The sequence below is a fragment of the Eulemur rufifrons genome, chromosome 18, assembly GCF_041146395.1.
Source record: "Eulemur rufifrons isolate Redbay chromosome 18, OSU_ERuf_1, whole genome shotgun sequence".
NCBI classification, from domain to species: Eukaryota; Metazoa; Chordata; class Mammalia; order Primates; family Lemuridae; genus Eulemur; species Eulemur rufifrons.
The window spans coordinates 67,786,923-67,811,519 of record NC_091000.1 but is presented as its reverse complement, the minus strand read 5'-3'; the positions used below and the strand labels follow the sequence as shown (position 1 = coordinate 67,811,519).

General features: G+C 52.6%; 1 protein-coding gene across 1 annotated transcript in view; it reads right to left on the bottom strand.

Annotated features, from left to right (window-relative positions):
* PXDC1 (PX domain containing 1) overlaps positions 1-24,249 on the bottom strand; it is a 29,975-nt gene extending 5,726 nt beyond the window's left edge. Inside the window, exons 1-4 of the mRNA XM_069493604.1 lie at positions 23,227-24,249; positions 10,495-10,586; positions 10,020-10,137; positions 336-447 (exon numbers count right to left, since the gene is read on the bottom strand). Coding sequence (XP_069349705.1) covers positions 336-447; positions 10,020-10,137; positions 10,495-10,586; positions 23,227-23,482 — 578 coding nt within the window. The 5' untranslated portion in view covers positions 23,483-24,249. The remainder of the gene's footprint in view (positions 1-335; positions 448-10,019; positions 10,138-10,494; positions 10,587-23,226) is intronic.
* Positions 24,250-24,597: the final 348 nt, after the last annotated feature.

Below are 24,597 nucleotides of genomic sequence, written 5' to 3'. Positions count from 1 at the left end.
CCTTTGAGCGTGGGGAGTGAGGCCCTCCCGGCACTGGGCCCTGGGCATGGAGCCATCACACCCCTCATGGCCCAGCACGAACCGGGCCCTGGAGCCTGCAACTTCTCCTAAATGCCCCTCACAGCCAGCAACTCGGTCTTCCCACAAGGTTTAAGAATCAAGATCTCACCAGACTCTGGAAAAGGCAAACTTTAAAACCAGTATCCAAATACGGGCAGGACTACTGGGGGCTCTGGGCACTTCCACCCCTTCCTCATGGGCAGTGAGCCCAGCCCCGCACGGGCTGGTGGCTCAGAGATTCTTCTACAAAATGATATTCAAATCAGTGTACTTACAAGTGCTCCGCAGGATCCACACCCAGGTGCTGGTCTTTTCCGTTCGGTATACTGTGGTCAATGACTATTGTTTCTGTATTTGCTAAACAAAATCCATTGGACCTCATGATTTCTGAAAACCAAAGCAATAAGGTAAGTGTTCAGGAGGGGTCTGAGTTTCACGTTTACAGAGATCATCCTCCTTCTCCTCCACCTACTGCCTCCCTCTCTCCCCCACGCTTCAAGAGACCCCTCTGCCATGCAGAGGCCAAGCCCATGGGGGCCGCCTGCTGACCCTGTGTGAGCCGGGAGGCAGGTCACTCCCCACACAACGACGCCCTGGCTGGCTGAGCACCCTCCCCACACACCCTTCCCCATGGGCTTAAAGCTGGGGTAGAAAGAGCACCGGACTCACATCTGTGAGCCTGCGTCTGAGACCAGATCTATCGCAGACACGTGGACCCTGTGCAGGTTATCCACCTTTCCGGGCTCTCACCTGTGGCTAGGTAGGAACGATATCTACCACCTTGGGTGGTTGTGCAGATGGATTGAGATCAGCGTGCATTTTAAACTCCAGTGAAAGTGGGTGACTTTCACTGTTTTGCTTTATATAATTCTGTAACTAAATGGATTTCTTCCCAGTAAGCACAGATTTTGGAAATTTAGAAAAGCCAATAAAGAAAAACAACTTCCTATGTCTACATCGGCCGTATGGCGTTAGCTTTGGAGGGAGGAAGTCTGGTGCTCGTCCAAGGCTGGAAGGGTTGGAACAGATGACGTGGAGCCTGACAAGAGCTCTGTGCCCTTAAGACTCAGTTTCTTCCACTGAAAGATCTCAAAATTTATTAGAAAATCCCTGAGGGTCCTTCTAACTCTAAAGTTCCACGAACTCTTGGATTCCATTACATCATCTGATCTGTTCAAGCATAAAAAGCAAGCGTGGCTTGATTCTCTTCTTCCTACTATCTGCTGTAGCTTTATTCCCAGATCCCGAGGGACTGCGTTTCCATCCCTTCCCTCCATGGATGAGCAGGTCTGGTCACCACGACCATCTCTCCCGGCGTAGACGTCCTCCAGCTCCCTGTGAAGCTGGCTCCGCCCAGCCTCAGCTCGGAGCCAGCTGAGCTCCAAGCTCAGGACTACTTCTGTCCTCATAAATCAGGCCCTCTATTGACCTCATTGTAAAAGTCATGCTTAAAATACACTGCAAATTCCTGGTGCCTTCTCCAGCCCAAGGTGTTATCAGCTTCCCTTCTGGGGCCCAACACACGAAGCAGCTGCACACAGCGCTGGGCCGCCTCCTGGCACGGCACGCCCGGCAGGAACACGGCTCGCCACCCAGTGTTGTTGGGCATCTGGTGCCTTAGTTGCTTGGGGGATTGTTTTCTTTCTTTCTTTTTTTTTTTTTTTTTTACATCTTAACACAATTTAGATTGGTTTATTTCTAAGTATGGAATTGCTTTTTTTAATAATTGAAATTGTCATTTTCTGCTTATTTTTACTCTTTCTAGGTATTTAATTCTCAGTTCTTTGAACTTCCTTCCACATGAAGAGAATTAGGGAAAGAAACCATTAATACACAAAAATGAAGAAAGAAAAACAGATCTCCTCCTCTCCCTTGTGAGATCAAAGTGACAATTCATCAATCAGATGTGCTCAGTAATTGATAAAATTTCTGCCTAACGTTTTGGAGAAGGGGCCGCTCGTGTTGCACAGGAGCGTCAGTTCCTGGCTGTCCCTCCCTTCCTCCCGGGACCACCTGGCAGGGGCCGCAGGGCCCGAGAAGGAGCTCTGCAAACCCATGAGGAGTCGGTGCTGGGTCCCGGCCGCTCCATCTCCAGGTGCAAGAAGGGCAGAAAGAAGACGCTTACCAAAGTCTGGCTGAACAGGCGAGACTTTGGAAATTACTAAATCTTAATGAGGTAGATTAAGATTCTCTCACCTCTCAATTTAAAATGGGTGTCAGCACAGAACCACTTTCTTTATTGTTTTTATTAACTCTGACCCAAATCTGTCTTTCTCAGGAAGCGCATAAAACCTCAAAGTAACCCCCGTACAGCTAGCTGACAGCCCCCGTCCCCTTTCTCCCACCCCTTTGCCAAGAAAATCTGGGGGGAGGGCCACGAGTTAAAACAAATGTCACCGCTGCAAATCATTTCTGAACAAAATTCTTAAGAGTTACTTTGCATACCTAATTTTTCTTAGATATGAACTTTGAAGCCCTAGAAAATGGAATCAGCCCCCCCAATAGATTTGTCAGAAATCATTACTTAATTGCCTATGACAAGAAGCCTTTGTGCACATAAACGTGGCTTAATTGTTTGCAAGTCTGGCTGGGCCCAGGAGGACACTGAGGTATGTCTGGTGCCTCCTGTGTGGCCCTCGCTATCTCAGGCCCAGTCCGAGAAGGCCTCACTCAGACGCAGTACATTTCACTAAAGAGGGTCCCCAGAAGCTCTGGGTCCCTCCGGGGTCCCACCTCTGACCTCCGTCAGCCCCAGGGCCTCGAATAACTTCTGGGCAAGCCAGGCTATGTAGCTGGCAGCTTTGGAATGATCTTCCCAATATTCATTCCAAATTGGTTTGGAAAGGGATGGTTTAGTGAACAGCACGTTGTCCTTGAATACATAGGCAAGTATCAGACCACGGCACACTTAAAACCGGGGAAACAGGCACGGCTTTTATCTGCCTGTGCCAGTTAAAAAGGGAGCACACGATCTGCCACAGTTTATTATTTTTATTTATTTGGTCACTTTAAGAAAAAAGTCTTAATTTCTTAATCACAAAGCTGTACAAATTAGTGGCGGCCCAAAGTTTAAAAAGAGGTAAAAAGCATTTAGCCCTAGCCAGCCTCTAAACGTAGGGACCACCGGTTTAAGCGGATGATCTTCCTGAGGGAGAGGGACTCGCAGCGAGCTCCGTTTGGTAACTCTGCCATGTGCCTTTAGCCACAGCACTAGCAGGTGTGGAGGGTCTGCAGTGTGGAGTGTGACTCACTCAGGCACACACGGATGGAAAAGCACACAGACTCGGCCACCTAGGGAGGGCTCTGCCACTTATGTCTGGGGAGCAGGTTACTTCCTGCTCAGCTCCTTCATCTGTAAGACGGGGATAACGGTATTTTCCTACAGGGCGTGGCAGTAGACTAAATGAGATGCTATGCGTAAAGAATCTGACAAATGCTGCAGGCTCAGTACTTGATAAACAGCAGTTATTACAATCATTATTGGTAACGTCTCCGTATCTGTTGTGACATGAATAAAAAATAAATGAAGAAAATGTTATGACTGAAGAAAAATTAGAGTGTCCAAAGCCTCTCTTCAAACACACTTCAAATGTGAATTTCTCAGAAGTCAGTTTAGTACCTATAGCAAAAATTGCTGGCCAATTTAATTCTTTAGCTGCATACATAACTGATTCCATGAAATAGCCCATTTCCAAGTCACCTTTTTACATCTCTATTTTTCACCCAAACAAGAGCCCTGCTTTACATGTCTCACCTTTTTTAACTTTTCATGTTGAGCTAATTTTAGAATTACAGAAAAGTTGCAAAAGCAGTGGGGAGAGAGAGACCTTGTATACCCCACACCCACTTCTCCTAATGTTATCATTTTCTACGACTATGGTATTTTACCTTGATCACATCCAGGAAATTAACACTGGCACAGTACTGTTCATTATAGACCTCCGTTACTCATGTTTTTCCCACTAGCATCCCTTTTTTCTGCTCTGGACATGCTCCAGGGTCCCTCACTGTAGTCAGCGGTTGTGCCTTGGTCTCCTACGACCTCTGACAGTTCCTCTGTCTTTCCTCGTCTCTCTCGACGGGAATACTTTCAGCGAGGACTGCGCAGCTATTTTAGCAAACATTCCTCAGTTTAGGTTAGTCTGAGGTTTCCGAGTGACTGGACGGAGGTGATACATTTTTGGCAGGGACCCCACGCAGCAATGCTGCAGTGTGCTCAGCACGGCATGCTGGGGGAGTATGTGATGTCGGGGGTCCTACTTCTGGGGGGGTCGGCCTGCATCACTGGGGTAAGGAGGCTTCTGCCGGCTCTCTCCCGGAAAGATGACTATCCTTCCCTTGGCGGCGAATACCCTTCTTGGAGGAAGACGCCTTGAGACTGTGCGAATCCTGTTACACCTCAAACTTTCACCTGCTAGTCTCAGCATCTATCAATCCATGGATCCTTTTGGGGGGCAACAATTACCAGTGTGCCTGTTTGCCTGACGGTGACTTTTCTCTTTTTCCGACCGCAGCCATATCTTCACTTGCCCCATGCACGCTCCCAGCCCTCCACGTCGGTAATTCATCTCCTCCTTTTCTCAGCACACGTTTAGCCTCAGCCTTGAAAGCATTCATTACGCAGCTTTCTCCCTTTCAAACCCTCTTTTCTACGTATTTTCAAAGTACTTCCGCAGGAGAACGAAACCCAAAGTGGCTAACTGGGCTATCCCTATGTGGTAAGTTAAGGTTGAGATTGTACAGATACTGGATTAATGAAAAATAAAATTATAGTTCATTCCCAGCCCCCTAAACCCGAACGATCGGATTCTGTGACTGAAATCCGGGAGTCGAGCAGCCAGCCGAGGCTGAGGTTTGCATTTCCTCTTGCGGGGCACAGTCGCAGCGCGACGCACAAGCCACGGTCACATTTCTCACACTGCACAGGCATTTGGATGAACAAGGGCGAGGCGTGGTCAGGGCCGGCTGGTCCACAGCCTGACAGGCCCCAGTCCTTGGACTGTCCTTGCTGTGGCCCCAGCGGCGGGACTCCCGCGCGGCTGGTGCCCGGCGCCACCTGGTGGGCGCCCTGACACCCACCTGTGTGGCCTCGGAAAAGAGACATCGGGCACGGGGAGCGGCGCGTGTAGCGCGTGCACGCCCACGTCACGGGCGCAGGGAAGAGGCCAGTGTCCGGCCACCGCGCCCACCTCCCTAAACGCCACGTGTCAGCAGCAAAAGACACGGAGGAGGGGTGGGGGTGGGGGTGGGGCTCGGCCGCACAGGGCGCCGTCAGGAACGCCTGGCGCCACCGGAGCAGAAGTGCACTGGCAGGGTCGCAGGGCCACAGCACAGGCTAAGGCTGGCCGCAGTCCCCCGGGAGGCTGAGGGTTTGCAGCGGAGGTGACAAAATCAAGAGGCCATAGCACGGGCCAGACTCGGGCGCACACGGAAAGACCAAGGGACCGGGCTTTATCCTGAGGATAAGGTTTTAAGAAAATTAACGACCTCAGGAGTCCGAATCTGGGGATGACTGCCATCGGCCCTCAGGTTTGCGCTCTGGGGAGGGGAAGACAAGAGAGAAAGCCGTGCGGACACACGCAGGTGACGCCGGACCCGGGAATCCACAAACACCAGCGCGGACCATGACCCATAGCACAATGTGCCCGTGCACGAACTGTTTCTCAAAGGGATGTCGGTGCTACTGTAGACAGCAGTTTCATTAAAAAGCATCCCTGAGGCGGTCATACTCCACCCGGTGGGCGGGCCCGGCTGTAGGCTAGGAAGCCATGCCTTCGACTGCTGAGGACCCCGAGCCTCGGAGCGGAGATGGCCGGGTGGGCGGGGCTCAGAGCGGGAACCCCCCCAGACTCAGCGACCGGCAGAGCACAACAGAGAAGAAAACACCCAGAGGAGTCGGGGATAGTCAGCTCTGGGAGGCCAGGGGCTGTCCCCTGCCTACGCCTCCTGCAGCAACAGCTCTGGCAGCTCCCAGCCTCTGCACTGCAGCTCTCAGCCACAGGCCACGTAGAGGCTCCACGGTTGTTAGAAGGTTCTATGCTGAGCCAAAGTCAGCCACCGTCACTCTACCCACAGGCCCTGCACCAGCCCACCCTGACCCCCTTCCAGTGGCAGTTGCCAACGCCTGAGGGCAGCATCCTCTTCCAGCTGCCCTTCCACGAGTGCATCCACCAGCCCTTCCGAACCCTCCCCATCGCAGGCCTTTTCTCTGGATGTAGTGACCCTCTTGCCATGTTCCCGGGGCAGGCACCACACCCCGCATGACTTGGGGTCCCGACTTGCACAGGAGGTCAGGACCCCTGCTCTCCTAGACCTGAACACAGTGCCCCAGTCACAACAGAAGGCCAATGACAGCAGCAGGCCAACACCTGTCCTCAGCCCTTGAAAAAAGGCAAAGAGAACATACTTAAAACTGCAACATGGGACTCTCCATTTATCCCTGTTAAATTCCATCTCATTACTTGCAACCATTTAGGATACACACAGGCCAAGGGTTCATGTAAGGTATGAATAAAAACAGGACATGCCGGCAGAGGACTGGGGAATGTTCTGGGTTGTTTCACCATAAGGAGTTACTGGATCAGAGGCAACTCCATGCAGCTCTAGTCTGTCCCTCTCACGCTTCGGGGCCTCCTGGTCATCCCAGAGCAATGGTCCAGCCCCTCCCGTAATACAAGGACTAAGAGGATTCCTCTGCTCTTTGCTCTTTCATTTGCCCAAAATAGAGCTGTGGATGCCAGAACTCTTCCCACTGAGACTAAAGAGCAGAGGCTTCCCCACGCTCCAGGTTATGAAATGTGAAATTCAACACTACAGTTGGGATTACAGAACCTTCAGTGAACCCTGTGAAGTTAGGACCCATAGACCAGGATAAATGACCTAGCCTAACCTATAAAGAAGGTTCTGGAGACCAGGTGCCAGCCAAGGAGGGGCTCCTGTACTCCCTGCTCTTGTCTCTACGACGACACCAGACACCAGAAGCTACCTTGGATAGCTATCAAAAGCAGCATACTACACAAGGCCATCTGCAGATTCAACGCAATCCCTATCAAAATACCAGTAACATTCTTCACAGAAATAGAGAAAACAATCCTAAAATTCACGTGGCCCCACAAAGGATGCTGAATAGCCAAAGCCATCTTGAGCAAAAAGAACAAAGCTGGAGCCATCACACGACCTGACTTCAAAATACACTACAAAGCTATGGTAGTGTACTGGCGTGGTACCGGCATAAAAATAGAGACATGAACCAATGGAACAGAGTAGAGAACACAAAAATAAATCCACACACTTGCAGCTAACTGATTTTCAACAAAGGTGCCAAGAACAGATGATGGAGAAAGGACACCTTCAATAAGTGGTGCTGAGAAAACTGGATATCCATGTGCAAAAGATGGAGCTAGATCCCTCTCTCTCACCAATATGAAAATCGACTGAAAATGGAATAAAGACCTAAATGTAAGACTTGAAACAATAAGACTGCCAGAAGAAAACATGAAATGCTTCATGACATTGGTCTGGGCAAATATTTTTTTATAACCCAAAAGCACAGGCAACAAAAGCAAAAATAGACAAACAGGATTAAAAAGCTTCTGCTCAGCAAAGGAAACAACCAACACAATGCAAAGACAACCTATAGAATGGGAGAAAATATTTGCAAACTATGTACCTGACGGGGGCTAATACCCAGAATATATAAGGAACTCAAGCAACTCAACAGTAAAAAAACTCAAGTAATCCTTTTAAGAAATAGGCAAAATACCTAAATAGACATTTCCAAAAGAAGACATATAAATGGCCTACAGGTCTATGAAAAAATGCTCAATATCACTAATCATCAGGGAAATGCAAATCAAAACTATAATGACATATTACCTCGTACCTGTTAAAACAGCTATCATCAAAAAGATAAAAATAAATATGGGCACAAATGTGGAGAAAGTGTAACTCTTATACATGGTTGGTGGGAATGTAAATTATCGTAACCATTAACAGTATGGAGGTTCCTCAAAAAATTAGAAACAGAACTACCATATGATCCAGCAATCTCACTGCCGGGTATATGTCCGAAGGAAATGAAATCAGTATGTCAAAGGGTTGTCTGCACTCCCAAGTTTACTGAAGCCAAGATACGGAATTAACGTAAGTGCCCATCAACAGGTGATTGGATAAAGAAAATGTGATATATATATACATACATACACACGATGGAATACTATTCAGCCATAAAAAAGAATGAAATCCTACCATTTGGGGCAACATGGATGAACCTAGAGGACATTATGTTGAGTGACACGTGCCAGGCACAGAAACAGAAATGCCACATGATCTCACTCATGTGTGGAATCAAAAGAAGCTGATCTCATGAAAGTGGACAGAATAGTGGCTCTTGGAGGCCTGGGAGGGGAGGGGGCACAGTGAGAGGTTGGACAATAGGTACTAAGTCACAGACAAGAGGAGTAAGTCCTGGTGTTCTACTGCACAGGAGGGTGACTGTGGTTAACAATGCTGCATGGAGCATGTCCAAATAGCTAGAAGAAAGGATTCTGAATGTGCTCACCACAGGGAAATATTCATGTATACGGTGATGGATATGCTAAATGTCCTGATTTGATTTTTACACAACATATACATGCATTGAAACATCACACTGTCCCCCATAAGTATGTACAAAAATTACGGGTCAATAAAAACAAAACCAAAAAAAGAGTTAAAAAAAAAAAAAAAAAAAAAAAAACGGCAATAGCCACAGGCAAGCCCGGGCATTGGTACCACCTGCGTTGCACACACACAGTCACTTCTACAAACACCTTTTCCATTCCAGGCTCCAGAACCGGCCACCCAGTCCAGTTCTCCCAAGCACACAATTAGGAATCTCTCCCTGCTGTGGCACGTAACTCAGCAAGGACTCTTTCACACCCCATAGCATCAGTCACTCCGTCCCCACTGTCCTCCTCTGTCTCCCTAGTTCCTTCCTAGTAGACAGCTCTGGGCTCAGAGCCCTTCTCCGCTGCTGACTTTTCCCCGCCATCTTCCAAGTCCCTCCTTCCTCCTCCACTCAGACATGGAAGGGTGGACGCAGGCTCCCCCCACCCCACTCCTGACCACGTGGTTACTTAGGAGCTCTCCTTTGGCCAAGCTGTGTCTCCTCTCACAGCTGCCTCCCCTCCCTGTCCAACGTCAAACTCTAGCAAGACCTCACTCAAATGTCACCTCCAGGTCACAAGGTGACTGCCCCTCACTTGGGGAAACCCAGTCCTAGAGACTCTCAGGACAGAGCTCTTTCTCCTACAAAATGCTCCTGAGCAGCCTTCACCAAGATAGCACTGCAAAAAGCAAGTCTGGTGTTCTTGGGACACGGGCAACCCAGATCTCCAGAAGTCACCCAACTCGGACTGGCCACGAAGTCCAGCCTTCCCCTTCCTTCCTTTCCATCCAGCCTGCGGGTGGCCGGCGGCAGGTCCTCTGTGGACAAGTCCATCTTATGCTGCTGACCTTTGCCTCTTCAGCACTAGAAGGCACAGTCGCATGTCAACACTAACGAGACTTAAAGTGTGCACGTCCCTTTTGGTCATGGCTGCTCTAAAACCAAGAACCAAATTCAGGGCCCCATGATATGAACTCTCGCTTCAGCAGTCTGGACTACTGATTCTAGTAATTCGCTTCAGAATGGCTTGTCAATGTTTCCATCGTCATACTACTTCTTAAGTAAGTTCCAACTACACGCCAAATAAATCCCTTTGGAAGTAGGAAACGTATGAACTGCAGGTCGAAAGCACGCTGCTTAGCAGAATTCAGACAACAGTCTCTCTCCCTCTGTGTTCACAGTTCTGCTGGATTATCTTTCTGGAGCCCAGTGGTGGGTGTGGCCAACAGTGTAGACATCCAATGGGGAGATTTCTGCGGACCACAGCCACCAACAGCAGTCCGCCCCCCAACACCTTTACAGCAGCTCTTACCTGATATTTTGACCGGACTTTGGAAGCTGGGTTGAATTTTATGTACATTATCATTTTTTAACACTTGATCCAGAGGAGACCTTTCAAAGAAGGTGAGCACAACTTCTGACCTAGAATACTGGGAAGAAATATAGTCATTACGAAAAACGAAGGGCTCCCACCAGTGGCCCCGTCTGTTTGCCTAGAAGGGGACGCTGCTCCTCTGCAGTGGCGACCTCCCCCCCCCCCCCCCGACGCTGACACCCAGGGGGCCGTGCAGACGCTCTGAATCTGACTGCACTGGCCAGGCCGCAGTCACTGCGCACATCTCACGCTCTCATGCTCTCGGGAGGCTGCGATGTAAGGCCTCAGGGACGGGGTGGCCAGTGGAAACAACGGCTCTGTGAGATGGAGCGAGCAGGCCAGTTACTTGGGGGAGTGGGCGCCCTTTGAACCCGAAAGACGCCAGCCCCGGCCGGCCCGCTCGCCGCCGTACTTTCCAGGGCAGGCTTATGATGGTCTTCAGCAGCTTCTCCACCTCATTAAGCCGCGTCTCTATGTCCTGGGCATCCTTTATGGCCACCAGTCCTAGAATTGAGACAGAAATGACAAAATCAAAAACGCAGGCCAGGAAATGTGCTCCCAGTTAAACACACAACCACAGGCGCCCACGACCCCCTGGTGTACTCCTCCTTACGGAGATGTCTGGGGACACCGTCTCAGCCTCACGGACATACAGCCCTATTCCGAAAGTCCTGCTCTAAACCCCGTTTGAAGTTTCAGCTACCCAGTGATGGACGTCTGTGCTGGAGTCGATGCTGTCGATCTGAAAAGCGGGCGGTGGACCAAGGGGCAGGGAGGTGTAAGACCCCTCCGAGGGGACAGTCTGGGCCAGAGCCTAGCCCGGGACCACTCAGCCCCTGCCAGCATGGCGGCTGCAGCGAGGGGAGGCTGGCCCGGGATCCACCCCGCAGTGACATGGGGAAGGACTTGCTTTGCCGGCCACAGCTGCCCAGACCACAAGGCCCGTGTAAACGGAGCCCCTGTTTAGATAAGCCATTTAAACGCCATGTTTGGAAGGAAAAATGTCAGATCCTTGCCTAGAGAAAATCAAAGTGGGCATGACTCTCGGCACTTTCCAGGAACCTAAGCATCTGTGCTTGTGACAGTCACCAGGAGCCCTGAGTCTCAGTGTCTGTTGGGCGGTGCAATATTTTATTTTTAAAATGCTATAGCTCAAGGCGTGAGGATTCGGAGTGCTTTTCTGTCTCCTCGTGAGCCGTGCATAACTTAACCCTTCCCGCCACAGTTTCTCTCCCTCAGCTTCCCAGGGATGGGGGAAGTTAGGTTCCCAAGGACACTGGCCTCTCCCCTACACTTCATGTGACCTAGGATGTCACCAAGTCTGTGAGCTACAATCAAACCTCAGTACTATTACCAGTCATGGAACTGAATTTTTTCAGAAGTTCTGGTTTAGTTTTGTTTGACAGTGGGAAGGGTGTTCAGTTTTCGGGTAATTCATTGACTAGGTCTACAAAAGAAATAAAAATGATTTCCCAAACTGATTGAAATTAAGAAGCCACAGAGCATATGGCCCATGGAAACTCCACTAGGGGCTCCCGGACACAGGGCAAAGGTATTTCTGAAAGCCTGGGTTATAGTTGGGGGTCCTTTACAGTGGGCGTCTGTCCGCAGGAGTCGAGGCGAAACTCTTCTCTCCACTTCCTCAAGCACGTGCCAGGTGCCCCCTTCGCCCGGCCCACCTGGTGCCCAGGTGTCCCTCTTTGCCAGCAGGGCTGACTGTTCCAGCCCACTGCACCCTCCTCAGCCACACAAGGCCCAAGCAACCAGCCACCCAGGCAGCAAGAGTCCAAGAGGTGGCAGGGTGGGCTGTGACCTGCCCACTGGAAACCCCCAGGCCTCTGTCCTCGGGGCTTGTGCACCCATCCGAGCTAGATGCCCTGGCCCTCACCAGGCCACCCTCTGCCCCTCTGCCCCAGCCCTGCCCCACCACCCTGCATGCCAGGGGAAGGAGGAGCAGGAAGACAAACAGAATGAAAATGCCGGAGTGTCAGATTCTCTGGATGCCTTGTCCCCAAGCCCTGAATTCCTTGCATTTCAAATATCTATATACTGCAATTTATATATGTCTCTCTCTCTCTCTCTCTCTTTATATATATGCACCACTCCTTGCACCAAAATGCTTTGCTCCTCTGCTTGCTACAAAGAAGTCTACAGAGGAAAAGATAGCCAATTCAAAAGTCTCAGTTGTTTTTAAAGCAAAGACAGTTACATAACTCATCCCCATAAAGTGCTTCTTTATTATAAAACAAGCAAAACTACTGGTATATTTCAACTTTTATTACAACTAGAATACTAGTTTCAAATTGATCAAATTTATGACACAGCAGTTGTACTGTCATGTTCTGTAGGTACAACTTACAGGAAGATAAGTCAACACATACAGCGTATTTATACCCATTTCCTAGCATGTAAAGCATAATTTAACAACTTACAAATATAGAGGTTTATAATTTTTTTATCTTTGCTTTGATGACATATCTTTGGCCACATCTTTGATTTTAATTAATGTTCTGCTCTTGGTCAGGTTTATAACCTCCAAGGGTAACATTTATCAAGATAAATACATTCTTCTGTATCTTCTTTCAGTTTGGCCAAATTTAGCAAATAAAATCCAGCATGCGTAGTTAAATATGAACTTCAGATAAACAATAAACAATGCAATCGTAGAGACAGACTTACACTAAAAACTTATTTGCTGTTTATTTGAAATTCAAACTTAACTGCATGTCCTATATTCTATTTATCTGGCAACACTCTCTTCTTCGTGACCCATTTTCCAGATTGAAGCAGAGAGAGACAGGCGAGAGTACCTGGTCAGACCTCTGGAAACAGTGTGAGTATTTTAGCTGGACGCACAGACCCTCCTGGATCTGACCCCGGCTCACCTTTCCAGCTCTGTGCCCTGTGAAACACACCCTCGTGCCAGCCCCACTGGCCAACACAACCCCCACACAGCACTGCCCACCTCCGGGCTTGCGTGTAGAAAAGCCCACCCAGGTGAAGCCCACCTGCTCTTCAACAGTGGGACCTGGTCCTACCTCTGGGCCCCCAGAGAACCCATCCTGATCTCTGCAGCCTTCGCCATTCTGCACAATAACTGCACAGTCACCTGTGGGTCTCCCCAGGTCCCCCGTGGAAACCTGAGGATAAGAGGCACCTTGGGCTCATCTCCCTATCGCCAGCAACCAGCACGGTGCCTGCCCCACGCAAGGGATCCAATGTTCGCTGGCTGTCTACGGAACAAGCTAGCATCAGAGAAGACAGAAGTCGAAGTCGACAAGCATCAGTCACCTTCCTGGGGGTGTGCTCCAGGCTGCTACCCCAGCTTGCCCTGGGGTAGCAGCCTCAGCCTGACCCCAGGCTGGGTTCCAGGCCTCGCAGGAGAGAGCTGCCTGAGGGCCAAGTGGCACTGAGACTACTGAGCCCTTCTGGTTTGATTTCATTTATGGAAATGTGCAGAACCACATTGCCTCCTTTCTCCTGTTTTTATATGTCTAACTGGAAGGCAAATAGTGCTCCTTGGAAATGTAAACGTGCTTAAAAACTGAACAAAAGGGGGCTGAGAAAACTTACATAGGGAAAGAGATGATGCTGGAATCCCTCCCTGCAAGCACAAAAGTGACAGCTCATTATTTTTTAAGCTCTGGACTTTTAGTTAGGGGTATGTTTATCATTTAACATCCCATCCTGGGCCAGGTGCAGTGGCTCACGCCTGTAATCCCAGCACTTTGGGAAATTGCAGCAGGAGGCTTGCTTGAGCCCAGGAGTTCGGGACCAGCCTGGGAAACATGGCAAGTCCCTATCTCTACAAAAAAAAAAAATTAAAAATTAGCCTGGTGTGGTGGTGCAGCCTGTAGTCCCAGCTACTCGGGAGGCTGAGGCAGGAGGATCGCTTGAGCCCAGGAGCTTGAGGTTGCAGTGAGCTATGATGACACCACTGCACTCGAGCTTGGGTGACAGAGCAAGACCCTGTCTCAAAAATTAATAAATAATTCCCCATCCTGGAGCCAGGACAATCAGGCTGGCAGTCTGGATCAGCTTTATTAAGGTGCTGTCTCTGAGAACCCCGTCCACCTGAATGACAAGGTACACTGGCCCCTTCCCCAGGAGGGGCCGCAGCTGACCCATGAAGTGGCAGATTCTGTTGAATTCACTGAACCCACCTGATTAACAGCAGCACAGCTGGGCTGCTGTTGTTTCAGCTGCCACCACCAGCACTACAGACGGTGATGAGAATGGCATGAACCCCCAAAGTAGCCTTGCTCCAGCAAAGCACCCCCACTCCAATCAGGGCACGGAGGAGGCACCAGCCAAGAGGCTTCAGACAACCTGGCCTTTTGAAAACACCAAAGTTCACATTTCCCTTCTCTCCAGGCTCCTGGACGTCATTCTCCCTCAATTGTTTTAAAAATGTTTTCCACCAAACTGGTGGGTATCTTTCATGTGGAAGGAAAACACTTAAAAAGAAAAACTACACTCTGGAGCCACAGTGCAGAAATGAAATAAATCTTCACTGTGAAATTTCTAATTATTTCACACTAAGAAATTGGGGTTTCTCAATTTCACAGCTGGTGGAAACCTCAAACACTTGCTGCCAATGCCCAAAATGATAAATTCTCAAAGTGATACAGCACTGAAAGGTGAAGTTCTGAGCAGAACCCTCGCTTGAGATACTGCTTTGCTTCTCAGGGACAGACAACAAGAGATATGAGTCCAGGACGTTCTGCTACCTCCAGAACAAACTGTGTGCATTTGAGTTCCTTTCTATCCTACCTGTTGTAGTCTTCCTTTGTGACTCAAGTGCTTTGGCTTTTAATGGCTGCCATAGCTTGTCCAAATGTCACTTGTTTACCATAAGCACCAATTTTAAACCTCATTTTAAAAAATGTGCTTAAATAATTTAGGATCATCTAAAGCTCTTGGCTTTTACATTCGAAATATTGTTGATGACATAATTCTGTGGGGTTCTTGTCTAACTCGGATTTACTCTCTGAGGTTGTAAGGATAAATACTGCAGGCGGGTGATAAGGCTGTGAATTCTCTGGGATGAACATTAAAAAGAAATCAAAGCCTCTTGAGCAGGAGGCTGTCGTTCCTAGATATGCCAGCAGGGGGCGGGAGCACTCTGTGGAAGCCGCAAGATTTGGTTCACCACAACGCACATTTATGGTAATTAACTCAGAAGAATTCACAGCCCTCAGAAATTACCCTAATTTCTGATAAGGTACAATCACTACTATAACCTCAACTTAAAAAACTCCACTGTACACAATCTGTGACATGAGAATGTTGTCCAGATTTAGCCCAAACAGTTAAGAATTTGAAAGTGAAAAACTGGTGACCCAAGTGCACGTGAATCCCGCGGGCCAACTGTCCAGACGTCTGGGGCTAAGCGTCAGCCTGGAGCAGCCAGGGCGCCCTTGCGTGCCCCCTAAAGGAGTTTGGCCTTGAAAACCGAGAACACCAAATGTTTCTGTCAGTTTTGGATTAGCTGGTTTCTGCAAACACAAACACCTGATTTATTCCTAGAACCCCGACTGAACATGACATGCCGGTATCGTCACAGGACGTGTCGTGAGAGCAAACACAAACAAATGCAGTTTCGTCACCTCAGAAACCCGGGTCCAGAGTCCTGCTCTTTGGCAAGTGGAGGCTTTGGGCTGAACGCTTCTGATAACTGTCCCACGCTTCCTCCACAGAGGGCTCTGGTGGTCTGACTCTTACTCAAGTGGTTCTCGCCGCTGTCATTCTGGGAATAAAGACTGGATGCTGTTGGGTCCACTGGGGCGGAAGCACATTCGGGAATGTCCATTACCCAGAGAACAGGCGTCTCTCGGGAGGAGAGAGGCAGCTGCACAACCCCCACACGATAGACAGCCCTGGGGACATTTTCTAGGAAGTGAACTTTCAAACTGAGTCAAGTAACAAACCACATTTAAATTGTTTCCTTTCCATTTAACAGATGTGTCCATCCCCAGCTGCACACAGATAGATGCACGCTGCGGGTTGAGGGTGGGATGTGCCTCATTGTGTGCTGCCGGAGAAACACACGCTTTCAAGGCTGAGTGTAATACTCATTTTGGAAACAAAATATTTTCTATTTTTTAGGGAAACTTTCAATGCTTACTTCCTAAGTACCGGTTTTCTAAATAGAAATCCTGAAGAAGAAAGTAAGAAATGACAAGCCTGTTGCTTTTGCATAATTAAGCAATCTGATGGAAATTCTAACTCCTGGGAAACCGAGGCTACTCTTTGAGACTTGCATGTTTCCACCTGTGCGGCGTCGCACGGTATAGCTGGATGACAGGAGCGACAGTGGGCCGTGCTGGTGTCGGGACAGAACACCTCTCGGCCCACACTCCCCCTGGTGATATACCAGGGCTCTAGCGGGTGGGTTCAGCCCCTGCCCCGTCAGTGCCCCTGCACGGTGGCGCCCACAGCGGTTGCAAGGGTCGGGAAGGCATCCACAGTCTTCCTCCTCTGCACCTTTCTAAGAGTGAAAAGCCGTGCAGAAAATGCGGGAGGAAGAGACGGAGGAGGGAGAAAGAGAACAAACACTCTGCGGACCAGGAAGGGGCCGAGGGAAGCCGTCTGCTTCCTCCGCCTGGCAGGTGCCTTTTTCCAGAGTGGGGAAGAAGTGTTCCACTTCGACTTACTGATCTTCGTTCTGCTCTTCCCCTAGTGCTTCCTTCTCTAGGCCCCTTCATTATTCTCCCCACTAAACGCCAAATCCCCTTCCTACACTTCAACGGCTGCTCACTTAGCCAGTCTGTCCGAAAGCACCAAAGGTACCCAGGGTACCAGCCCGAGGCTGTCACAGCAGAGAGTGAGCACTTCCTCATTCACTCTGCCCCACGCCCCGCGGACCTCCTCCTCTGTGCGAGCCACGTGTCAGGGGACACTGGGGGCAGGACCCCGGCCTCCCAGTGCCTTCATGCTAGCGGGGAGGGCTGGCAGGAGCAAACACTGACCAGAAAGTGTCACCTGCCAGGCAAAGTCTAGGGACTAGGAAGACATACAGCTGGGGGCCCTACCCACCCCAGGGCAGGAGGGGGCCTGAAGGGTGAGCAGAAATAAGGGGGAGAGAGGGAAAGGGATGGGGCGTGGGGAGGCCCCGCTGGCAGGCGAGGGTGGGGTGGGGGAAGCCAACACTAGACAGACAGACAGTGATGGCCAAGGGTTTGCCCACGAGGGGCAAGGGGGCCATGGCTTCCCATGAAGGTCCCGGCCACAGGAGCTCTGGGCACCTGGCAATTCTATTTCTCAGGGTAATACAGACTCTGGCCCCAGGATTCCATGGGATCCAAGCCTGACCCACACTAAGCACCCAGTTCTGGTTTTCCAAACAACAAAGCCACAGGCCTGGTCTGTGGGGCTCCCACTGCAGTATGGGGTCGAGCCCCCCTGTGGGCTTGCTTTCTGGCCAGGACAGGGGGTGTCCCCAGGGGGATGGGGGCTACACCTGGAGAGGACACTGTTTGGGCCTGTGGGCGGACCCTTGGGCAGGCCAGTCCCATGAGGCAGCCCCCGTGCTCTCCCGCCTGGCTCACTCTTATCTAGGGACGCTGTGTGTGCCCAGGCAAGGAGCAGACAGCCCTGCGTCTAGAGCCAGCAACTCACATGTGCCCAGTTTGGTGCTGAGCACTTTAAGGACACTACAGATTCAGTACTCGCCACAGCCCTGCCACGCAGGTGTAAGCCAGCAAGAGAGCTCTGTGGCGTGTCCACCATCCTCTCACGCCAGGGTGGGGTGCGCGGGGCATGGGCTGGAGGTGTCTGTCTGGGGGATGCTGTCACCCCACCTGGGGTGTGCTCAGCATGGCGCGACCACTACCGTTTAAGGGATGCACAGCCTCAAAGAACAGAACAGAGCACAGAACCCCTTCCTCAAACGTCCTCCCTCCTCCTCACACCGCCAAGGAGAGGACTCAGACGAGGTGCTCTGAGGGGCTTCTCGGGCCTGCTCTGTGACAAAGGAGTGATCTTTTCAGCGGCAACAACCAAATGTGGTGGGAAGTAACGTGCCCTCGGAGCAGGCCACTGAACCACCCGAGTAAGTCTCTGGCTCCCAATGGGAGGTTAACTCAGGTGTCACCTGGGCCCTCAGGCACAGTCTGAGATCTGTTGGCATGGAATCAGAGGGCCACAAACCCAACGCAGCCAGGTGATCATTTATGGAGAGAGAAGAGGACCCCAGGAGCTGCGGGAGAGGAAATCAGAATGGAGTCTGGGGTAGGCAGCAGGTGTGGGTTTGGGAAAAAAAAACAGACCAGAAGGAAGAGAGAGGAAGAGGAGGCTGTGTGCTGGTAGGTGGCCCCGTCAGCAGCCCCAGCAGGGCGTCCCCAGCCCAGGACTGGGACAGCAGGAAGAGTCAGAAACAGCCTGTGAGTCTGAAAAGACCACCAAATTCCCCGAGAAGGGAACGCCACCCAAAGGGAGGAGCAGGATGTCCCAGGTGGCGTCTGTGTGGTGTGGGGCCCAGTCATAGGTGAAGCACAGGCCGCCCCAGCACTCCGCCCGCAAGGGCCCTCCTGGCAGGGCAGAGATGGCATCTCTGTGCCCTGCTCTGCTGCCTGGGACCGGCACTCCTGCCAATCGCTTTTTAGCCACTGTCACTAAGAAAGTGAATTCGGTGGCCCTGCAGTTGGTGGCCATCAGGCAGGGTTCTCCCCTCGTGTTTCGAGTTTACACAGAGCTTCTCCCCTGACTGTCCACATGAGAAAAATGCGAGCAGGTTCAGGTCTTGGGAATGGAATGCACATTTTCGCAGAGTTGTCTGGCTGTGGGAGTCCGGCAGTCACATCTGTGTCCAGTCCTTTCTGCTGACACCCCCGAAGTCTGAATCTCCTGGTACTCAGATGTCAACTCTAAGAGACAGTCTCCTAGACACACGTAGATCCGTGTCCTTGCTGGTGAAGGTGAACACAGACAGGTACCTCTGCACCACGCACAGGCTGGCCATCGTGGGCCTCACCTGGAGAAAGTGCTAAAATGCCCCGTTCTGAGCCAGGCTCCTGAACCCGCTCCCGCAGCACGCCATCTCCTGAAATCTTCCCTCTCGCAGAAAATGCTGCACCTCAGGTTCAAAATTGTGGTGTCCTCCTCATTGTTCCTTCAGAGCCCACATCTGGCCTCTCAGTTCTCCCTCAAGACAAATCAACCTGCTCTGCTGCACCTGGCACCTGCCTCCATGGCTCCCCATCCTCCTCTGATCTCTCTCACCACAGCAGCTGAGTTTGAGTCAGATCAAATCACTCCTCTGCTCAGAGCCCTCCAGGGATGACGACCATCACCTCCCTGCCCAGCACTCCCCACTCTAGCCTTTACAGTCTCCTCATTCCTCAAACCCATCAGGCACACGCTGGCCCCAGGGCCTTTGCACTTGCTCTTCCTTCTGCCCAGAATCCTCTTCCCTAGGTACTCACTAGCTTGCTTCCTCCTTTCCTTCCGGTTTCTACTCAAAGGTCACTTGTCAATGAGACCATCCCTGGCCACCTTATCTAAGAGAGAAACCCCTCCTTTGCCCCTAACAAGTCATAACCCCTTTCTTTGCTTTCTTATTTTCCTTCTAAACATTTATCACTGTCTAACATTTTTCTTTTACTCATTTATCTTGTTTATTATTGGATTTCTCCCAATCAGACTACAAGACTCATGAGGACAGGAATGTTCTTGGTCTGTTTTGTTCACTGCTGTGTCCTTAGCACCTTGAATGGTGTCTGGCACATGGCAGGCATTCATTGGCTATTTGGTGGAACAAATGAATATAAAACCAAAACACTGATTGCACAGTAACTAAGAATCAAAGATCATCTGACTACTTGTGGAAGTAGAATCTGTTGCTACAGTGACCAGCCCGGCTTAGACATCAGAAGACCTGAAATAGGTGCTTTAAAAAAAGGATCAGAAAAATCCAGGAGCCTCAAGCAGTCAGGGGGGAAATTCTGCATGTTTATGTTTTAAACTGTAAACCTTTCTAGATGTGAGAGATATAAATAAAGAGTAACCCTGAACCAGGTTAGGTATTGCATAGAGGGGATTTAAATGTAAGACTTAGGCCCACTGGTGTTAAAGTGCAGAAAACGCAAGAAAGAAACACCTTGGTAACCCCCAGGAAGCAGGGAGCTCCCTCCTGTAGGGCAGTGGGACAAGAAAGGAAGAGGTGGCGTATCAGATCCCCATCAAGAAGTGGGTCAGGTGGGAGCAGAGATTGCAGCCAAAGAGGCTGGAGGACAGAAGCTAGACAGCCCTTAGGTGAGCCTCGCCCTTACCTCACCCAAAGGGAAGGCCAGGAAGGTATGTGAGTGAACACTGTGCCTCTACCCCAGACAGGGGTTTAAATATCCCTGCAGATGTGTCACCATGACACATACAAGGCCCATGGGTGGCTGCCAAGCATAACACCACAGAAAAAGCACAATTCTCTCCATATAAATATTCTCCCCCACTGCAATACTCGGGGGACCAAGAAAAAGGGCTCAGCATCCCTTTAATTGCATTCAGATTCAAAAATGCAAGGGGGGCCAAGGCTTGCACACCCTGGAAGGGTTCGCAGACACTTACAAGAGCTGCCAGCCCACTGTCAGCAGAAGCTCAGAAACCCAGATTTATTCCCTCACAATGCTTTTCAATGAAACCAGAGTGCAAATCTAACCCAGCCCAGAAATACAGTTCCATAAATGTAAACTAGGGAATCTGATGGGGAATTATGCTGAGAAAAGCTGGCATCACCAAGACAGTACAATACACACATCTGGTTGCCTTTTGTGTTTATAGTTTATATATCCACACAATCTTTTCATGCAAATAATAAATCTGCATGGAAATAAGGTGGAAGCCTTTTTTACATTATATGATGTATTTTATTTAGCAAACAATTTCCCTGGACTTGAAAGGATCAGGGAAGGAAAGGACTTTCCTGGCATTACACGACAAAACTCAGGTGGTGCCGGGCAGGGACCAGCTTGCCTCCACACAGAGAACCAAGGCCAGAATGGAGACAGGGCTTGAGGTCACCCTCCTCTGGTCCCAGGCTCCCTTCCTTACCCCTCCAGAGGGTGCTGGGCAGGCCCTTGCAAGAGGCCTCCACAGGACAGGATGCACCACTAGCCGAGGAACAGTTCCAAGAGTTCCATCCCGGGCTGTCAGAAAGTCCTTTACACCCACCCACTGGTCCTCACGCCGACCGCCCCTGCCAGCCCTACCACTCGCCCATCTCCTCCCTACTTCTGATTTTTGTTCCCCTTTAGGTACTTGACGGCAGCTGTCATATCGCTCTGAGTCTTCTTTTCTCCGTGGTAATCACCCACTTCCACGCTCTCAGTGTATCCACACACCTCGACCCTGCACGACTTGCATGAGTGCCAGAGACAGACCCAGGGCACGTGCAGAGGGTGCCTCACTCTGCCCTCCCTTCTGCTCCACGTATGGCATTTTCACCTGGGCATCCCAAGGAACTGCACCCACACCCCTCTTCTCATCACCTGCCAACAACCCCAGCCAGAAGCAGCTGATGCTGGCAATAGCACTGACAAGTGGCACTTGTGGAGGGCTTATGGCTAGACCCTCCCCACAAACGGCAGAGGCAACAGGTACGATGTTACAGGTGAGGTGCCACACGGGGATGAGCCAAATGGGGAGCTCAGCCGGGACACCAGACCAGAGTGAGGCCCAGGGCCTCCAATGTGTTTGTGGCCTGCCCTATTCCGGAAGAAGTTACTGAATAAACTGTGTTCCTTCATGATGCTTTCCTGATTTGGGCATTCATTTGTTAGATTTAAAATATCATAACAAATAGTGAATCCAAGAAAAACTGCTTCCATGCTTGAAATAACACCAAACTATCTCTGCAACAACTATAAACCTGTGAAGGTGGGGAGGGAGCCGGAGGAAGCAAAAGGCAGGCCTTCTCACTTGGGGCCCAACTCGATGGCTTTGGGAGCCTTTCCAGAGGATGTGTCTGCCAGAGGATGTGTCATGAGAACTGAGCTAATTATCCATATAGTTCACACACTGGGGTGGGGGCCTGTCCCCAGGGGAAAGCAGAGGTTATCTCAGACCTCAGCCAGACTGGCCGCTAAGGAGACTTGGACAGCCACCCTCCCATTCAGTATCTTCCACCCAAGCTTATAGGGGTCTCTGCTTAGAGGACTGCAGAAAGGAAGGCCTCTGTGTGAGTGTCCCTGATTCTCTGGGCTGCAGGTGGTCACACACCAGGAGGAGGGTCTCTGCTCAGAAGCCCTACAGTCCTCTGCCCCTTCTCCTCGCCTGGCCCTCGCTGGGGGACCCTCTCTCCAGCTTGCCACCCCACCCCAAACCTTCCTGTCTCCAGTTCGGTCCTCTCTCTCTTCTCCGCTCTTCCAGCCCCTCTCTGCCCAGCTCCAAAGGGCCGCTGCGGGCAGGGCGGTAAGAAATGAGAAGCCACCGCAGTTTCTGAGCACAAGAGCCCCTGAGCCAGGACCACTCACACGGCCAAGGAGGAGGCGGCTGACGCTAATCAAACCCGAATGAGGACCCAGCCCTGGGGTGGGGACCCTGGGCTGTCCGCTGTAGCCGCAGGCGGGGCAGCTCCCCCCCTCGGAGGAGGGACGGAAGGGCTGCGTGGCACCTCGCACCCAGGCTCGGCTGTCGCCAGAGTAGACCAGAGGCGCGGCCCCTCCCAGGGGAGAACTCTGGGCGGCGGCAGACCCAATGCTACCCCCAATTCAGACATCGTAGTCAACGGGCCCCAAACGCTTCCCCAGTATCCCCCCCCCCGCCAGCCCTCCCGAGGGTGGGGACGCGCCTAGCTGGCCGCCGCACTTGCACTGGTCAGCCTGGGTGCCCTCTCTCCGGGCCGCGCCTTCCTGAGAAGTAGCTCGCCCTTGGGGACGGTCAGGGCGCCTGTCCTGCCGGCCTCAGCCCCTTTCCCACCCCCTGTGAAGCCTTCGGGCTTCACAGACCGGCTCTCAATCCTCCCATCATTTGGGGGCACAGGGTATAAGTGTCCCCGTCCGTGCCCCGGCCAGGGGTGGGGGAGCACAGAGAAGTCGCAGTCTCCGTTTAAGTAACTCTTCCCAGCCTCCTCCGCTGCACTTCAAAGCTCTCGCGCCCCCACATCCCTAACTCTCGGGACCCCAGTCCTTGGCGCCCCCGTGCCCCGCACCTTGCCGCAGCGGCCCGCGCGCCAGCTCGGGCCGGTCCTCGGGGAAGGCGTCGCGGAGGCGCTGCCACAGGCGGCGCAGGTCGGCGAAGCTGCGGTGCAGGTAGAGCACGCTGCGGTCGGACCACTCCGTGCGGATCTCGAAGAACTCCTCCTCGTCGCCGCGCCGGCTCACGATGAGCCTGCGGATGCCGTTCACCCAGCAGCCGCGCACGAACATGTTCACGAGCGACGTGCCCTCAAACACCGCCGAGGCCATGCCGCGCGCCGCGCATGCCCCCGCCGCCGGGGGCGCCCTCGGCCCCCGCCCGCCCCGCCGGGGTCTGCCCGGGGGAGGGTCTGTGCAGGGCTGGGGTCCGTCCGGGTCTCCCCGGGTCCGGAGTACGTCCGGGGTCTACCCGGGGCTGGGGGCCGGCCGGGTCTGTGCAGAGCTGCGGTCCGTCCGGGGTCTGTCCGGGTCCGGAGGCCGGCCGGGTCTGCCCGGGGGCCGGGTCTGTGCAGGGTTGGGGTCCGTCCGGGTCGCTCCGGGGCCGAGGTCCCTCCTGGAACTGCCCGGATGCTGCGAGCCGCCCGGGGCCGAGTCGCTCAGGCCGGGCCGGGCGGCGGCTTTATAAGGCGCTTCCCACCGCGGGCGGCGCGGTCGTCGACGTCGGGGCCTGGCCGCGTCCGCCTCCCTCCGGCCTCCCGGTGATCGGCCGCCGCGGACCGCGCGCGGAGGGTCTTTCCTGGCCGGCCGCGCCCCACGTCGCCTCCCCGGAGCCCGCGCCGCTGCGGCCGCGGGGACCCCGGCGCCGGGAGCGGGGCGGAAAGCCGAGTGCGCCCCCGCCTCCGCGCCCCCCGCGCCGCCCGCCGCTTCCTCCCTGCTCGGCCCCTGAGCCGCCGGTCGGTGACTGGACGAGAAGCCGGGAAGGGAGGGCGGGGCAGGCGGGCCCTGCGCTCACGGGGGCGCTAAGTGGAGACTTTTTTCTCTTTCTGTTTTGCTGTCCTCGGGACCTCTGCGGTCTGGGGGCGGCGCGCTCCGCCTGGCCCGGGAGCGGGGGGAGACTGCAAGTCGCCGGGGGTCCAGAGGGGGGGCCCCGTGTGCCGAGGCGGGGGCGAGGGCCTGGCCGAGCGCCAGGCGTCAGAGGGGTGGCCTCGCCTTCGTGTCCCCGCCGCCCGCGCTCGCCCCGAGCTGGGCCGGCCCGCCCCGCGTCCCCCAGTGCCCGGCGTCCCCGCCCCGCGTCCTCCCGAGCATTCCGGTCGTGCCTCAGATGGGCCAAGGCCCAGGACGCGGCGGGACGCGCAGACCTGGGGCAGGGCCGGCCGGGCAGGGCAGGAGTCCTCACGAGCTCCGCCGGGGTCGCCCTCTGAGAAGGGAGGTGGGACAAAACGGTG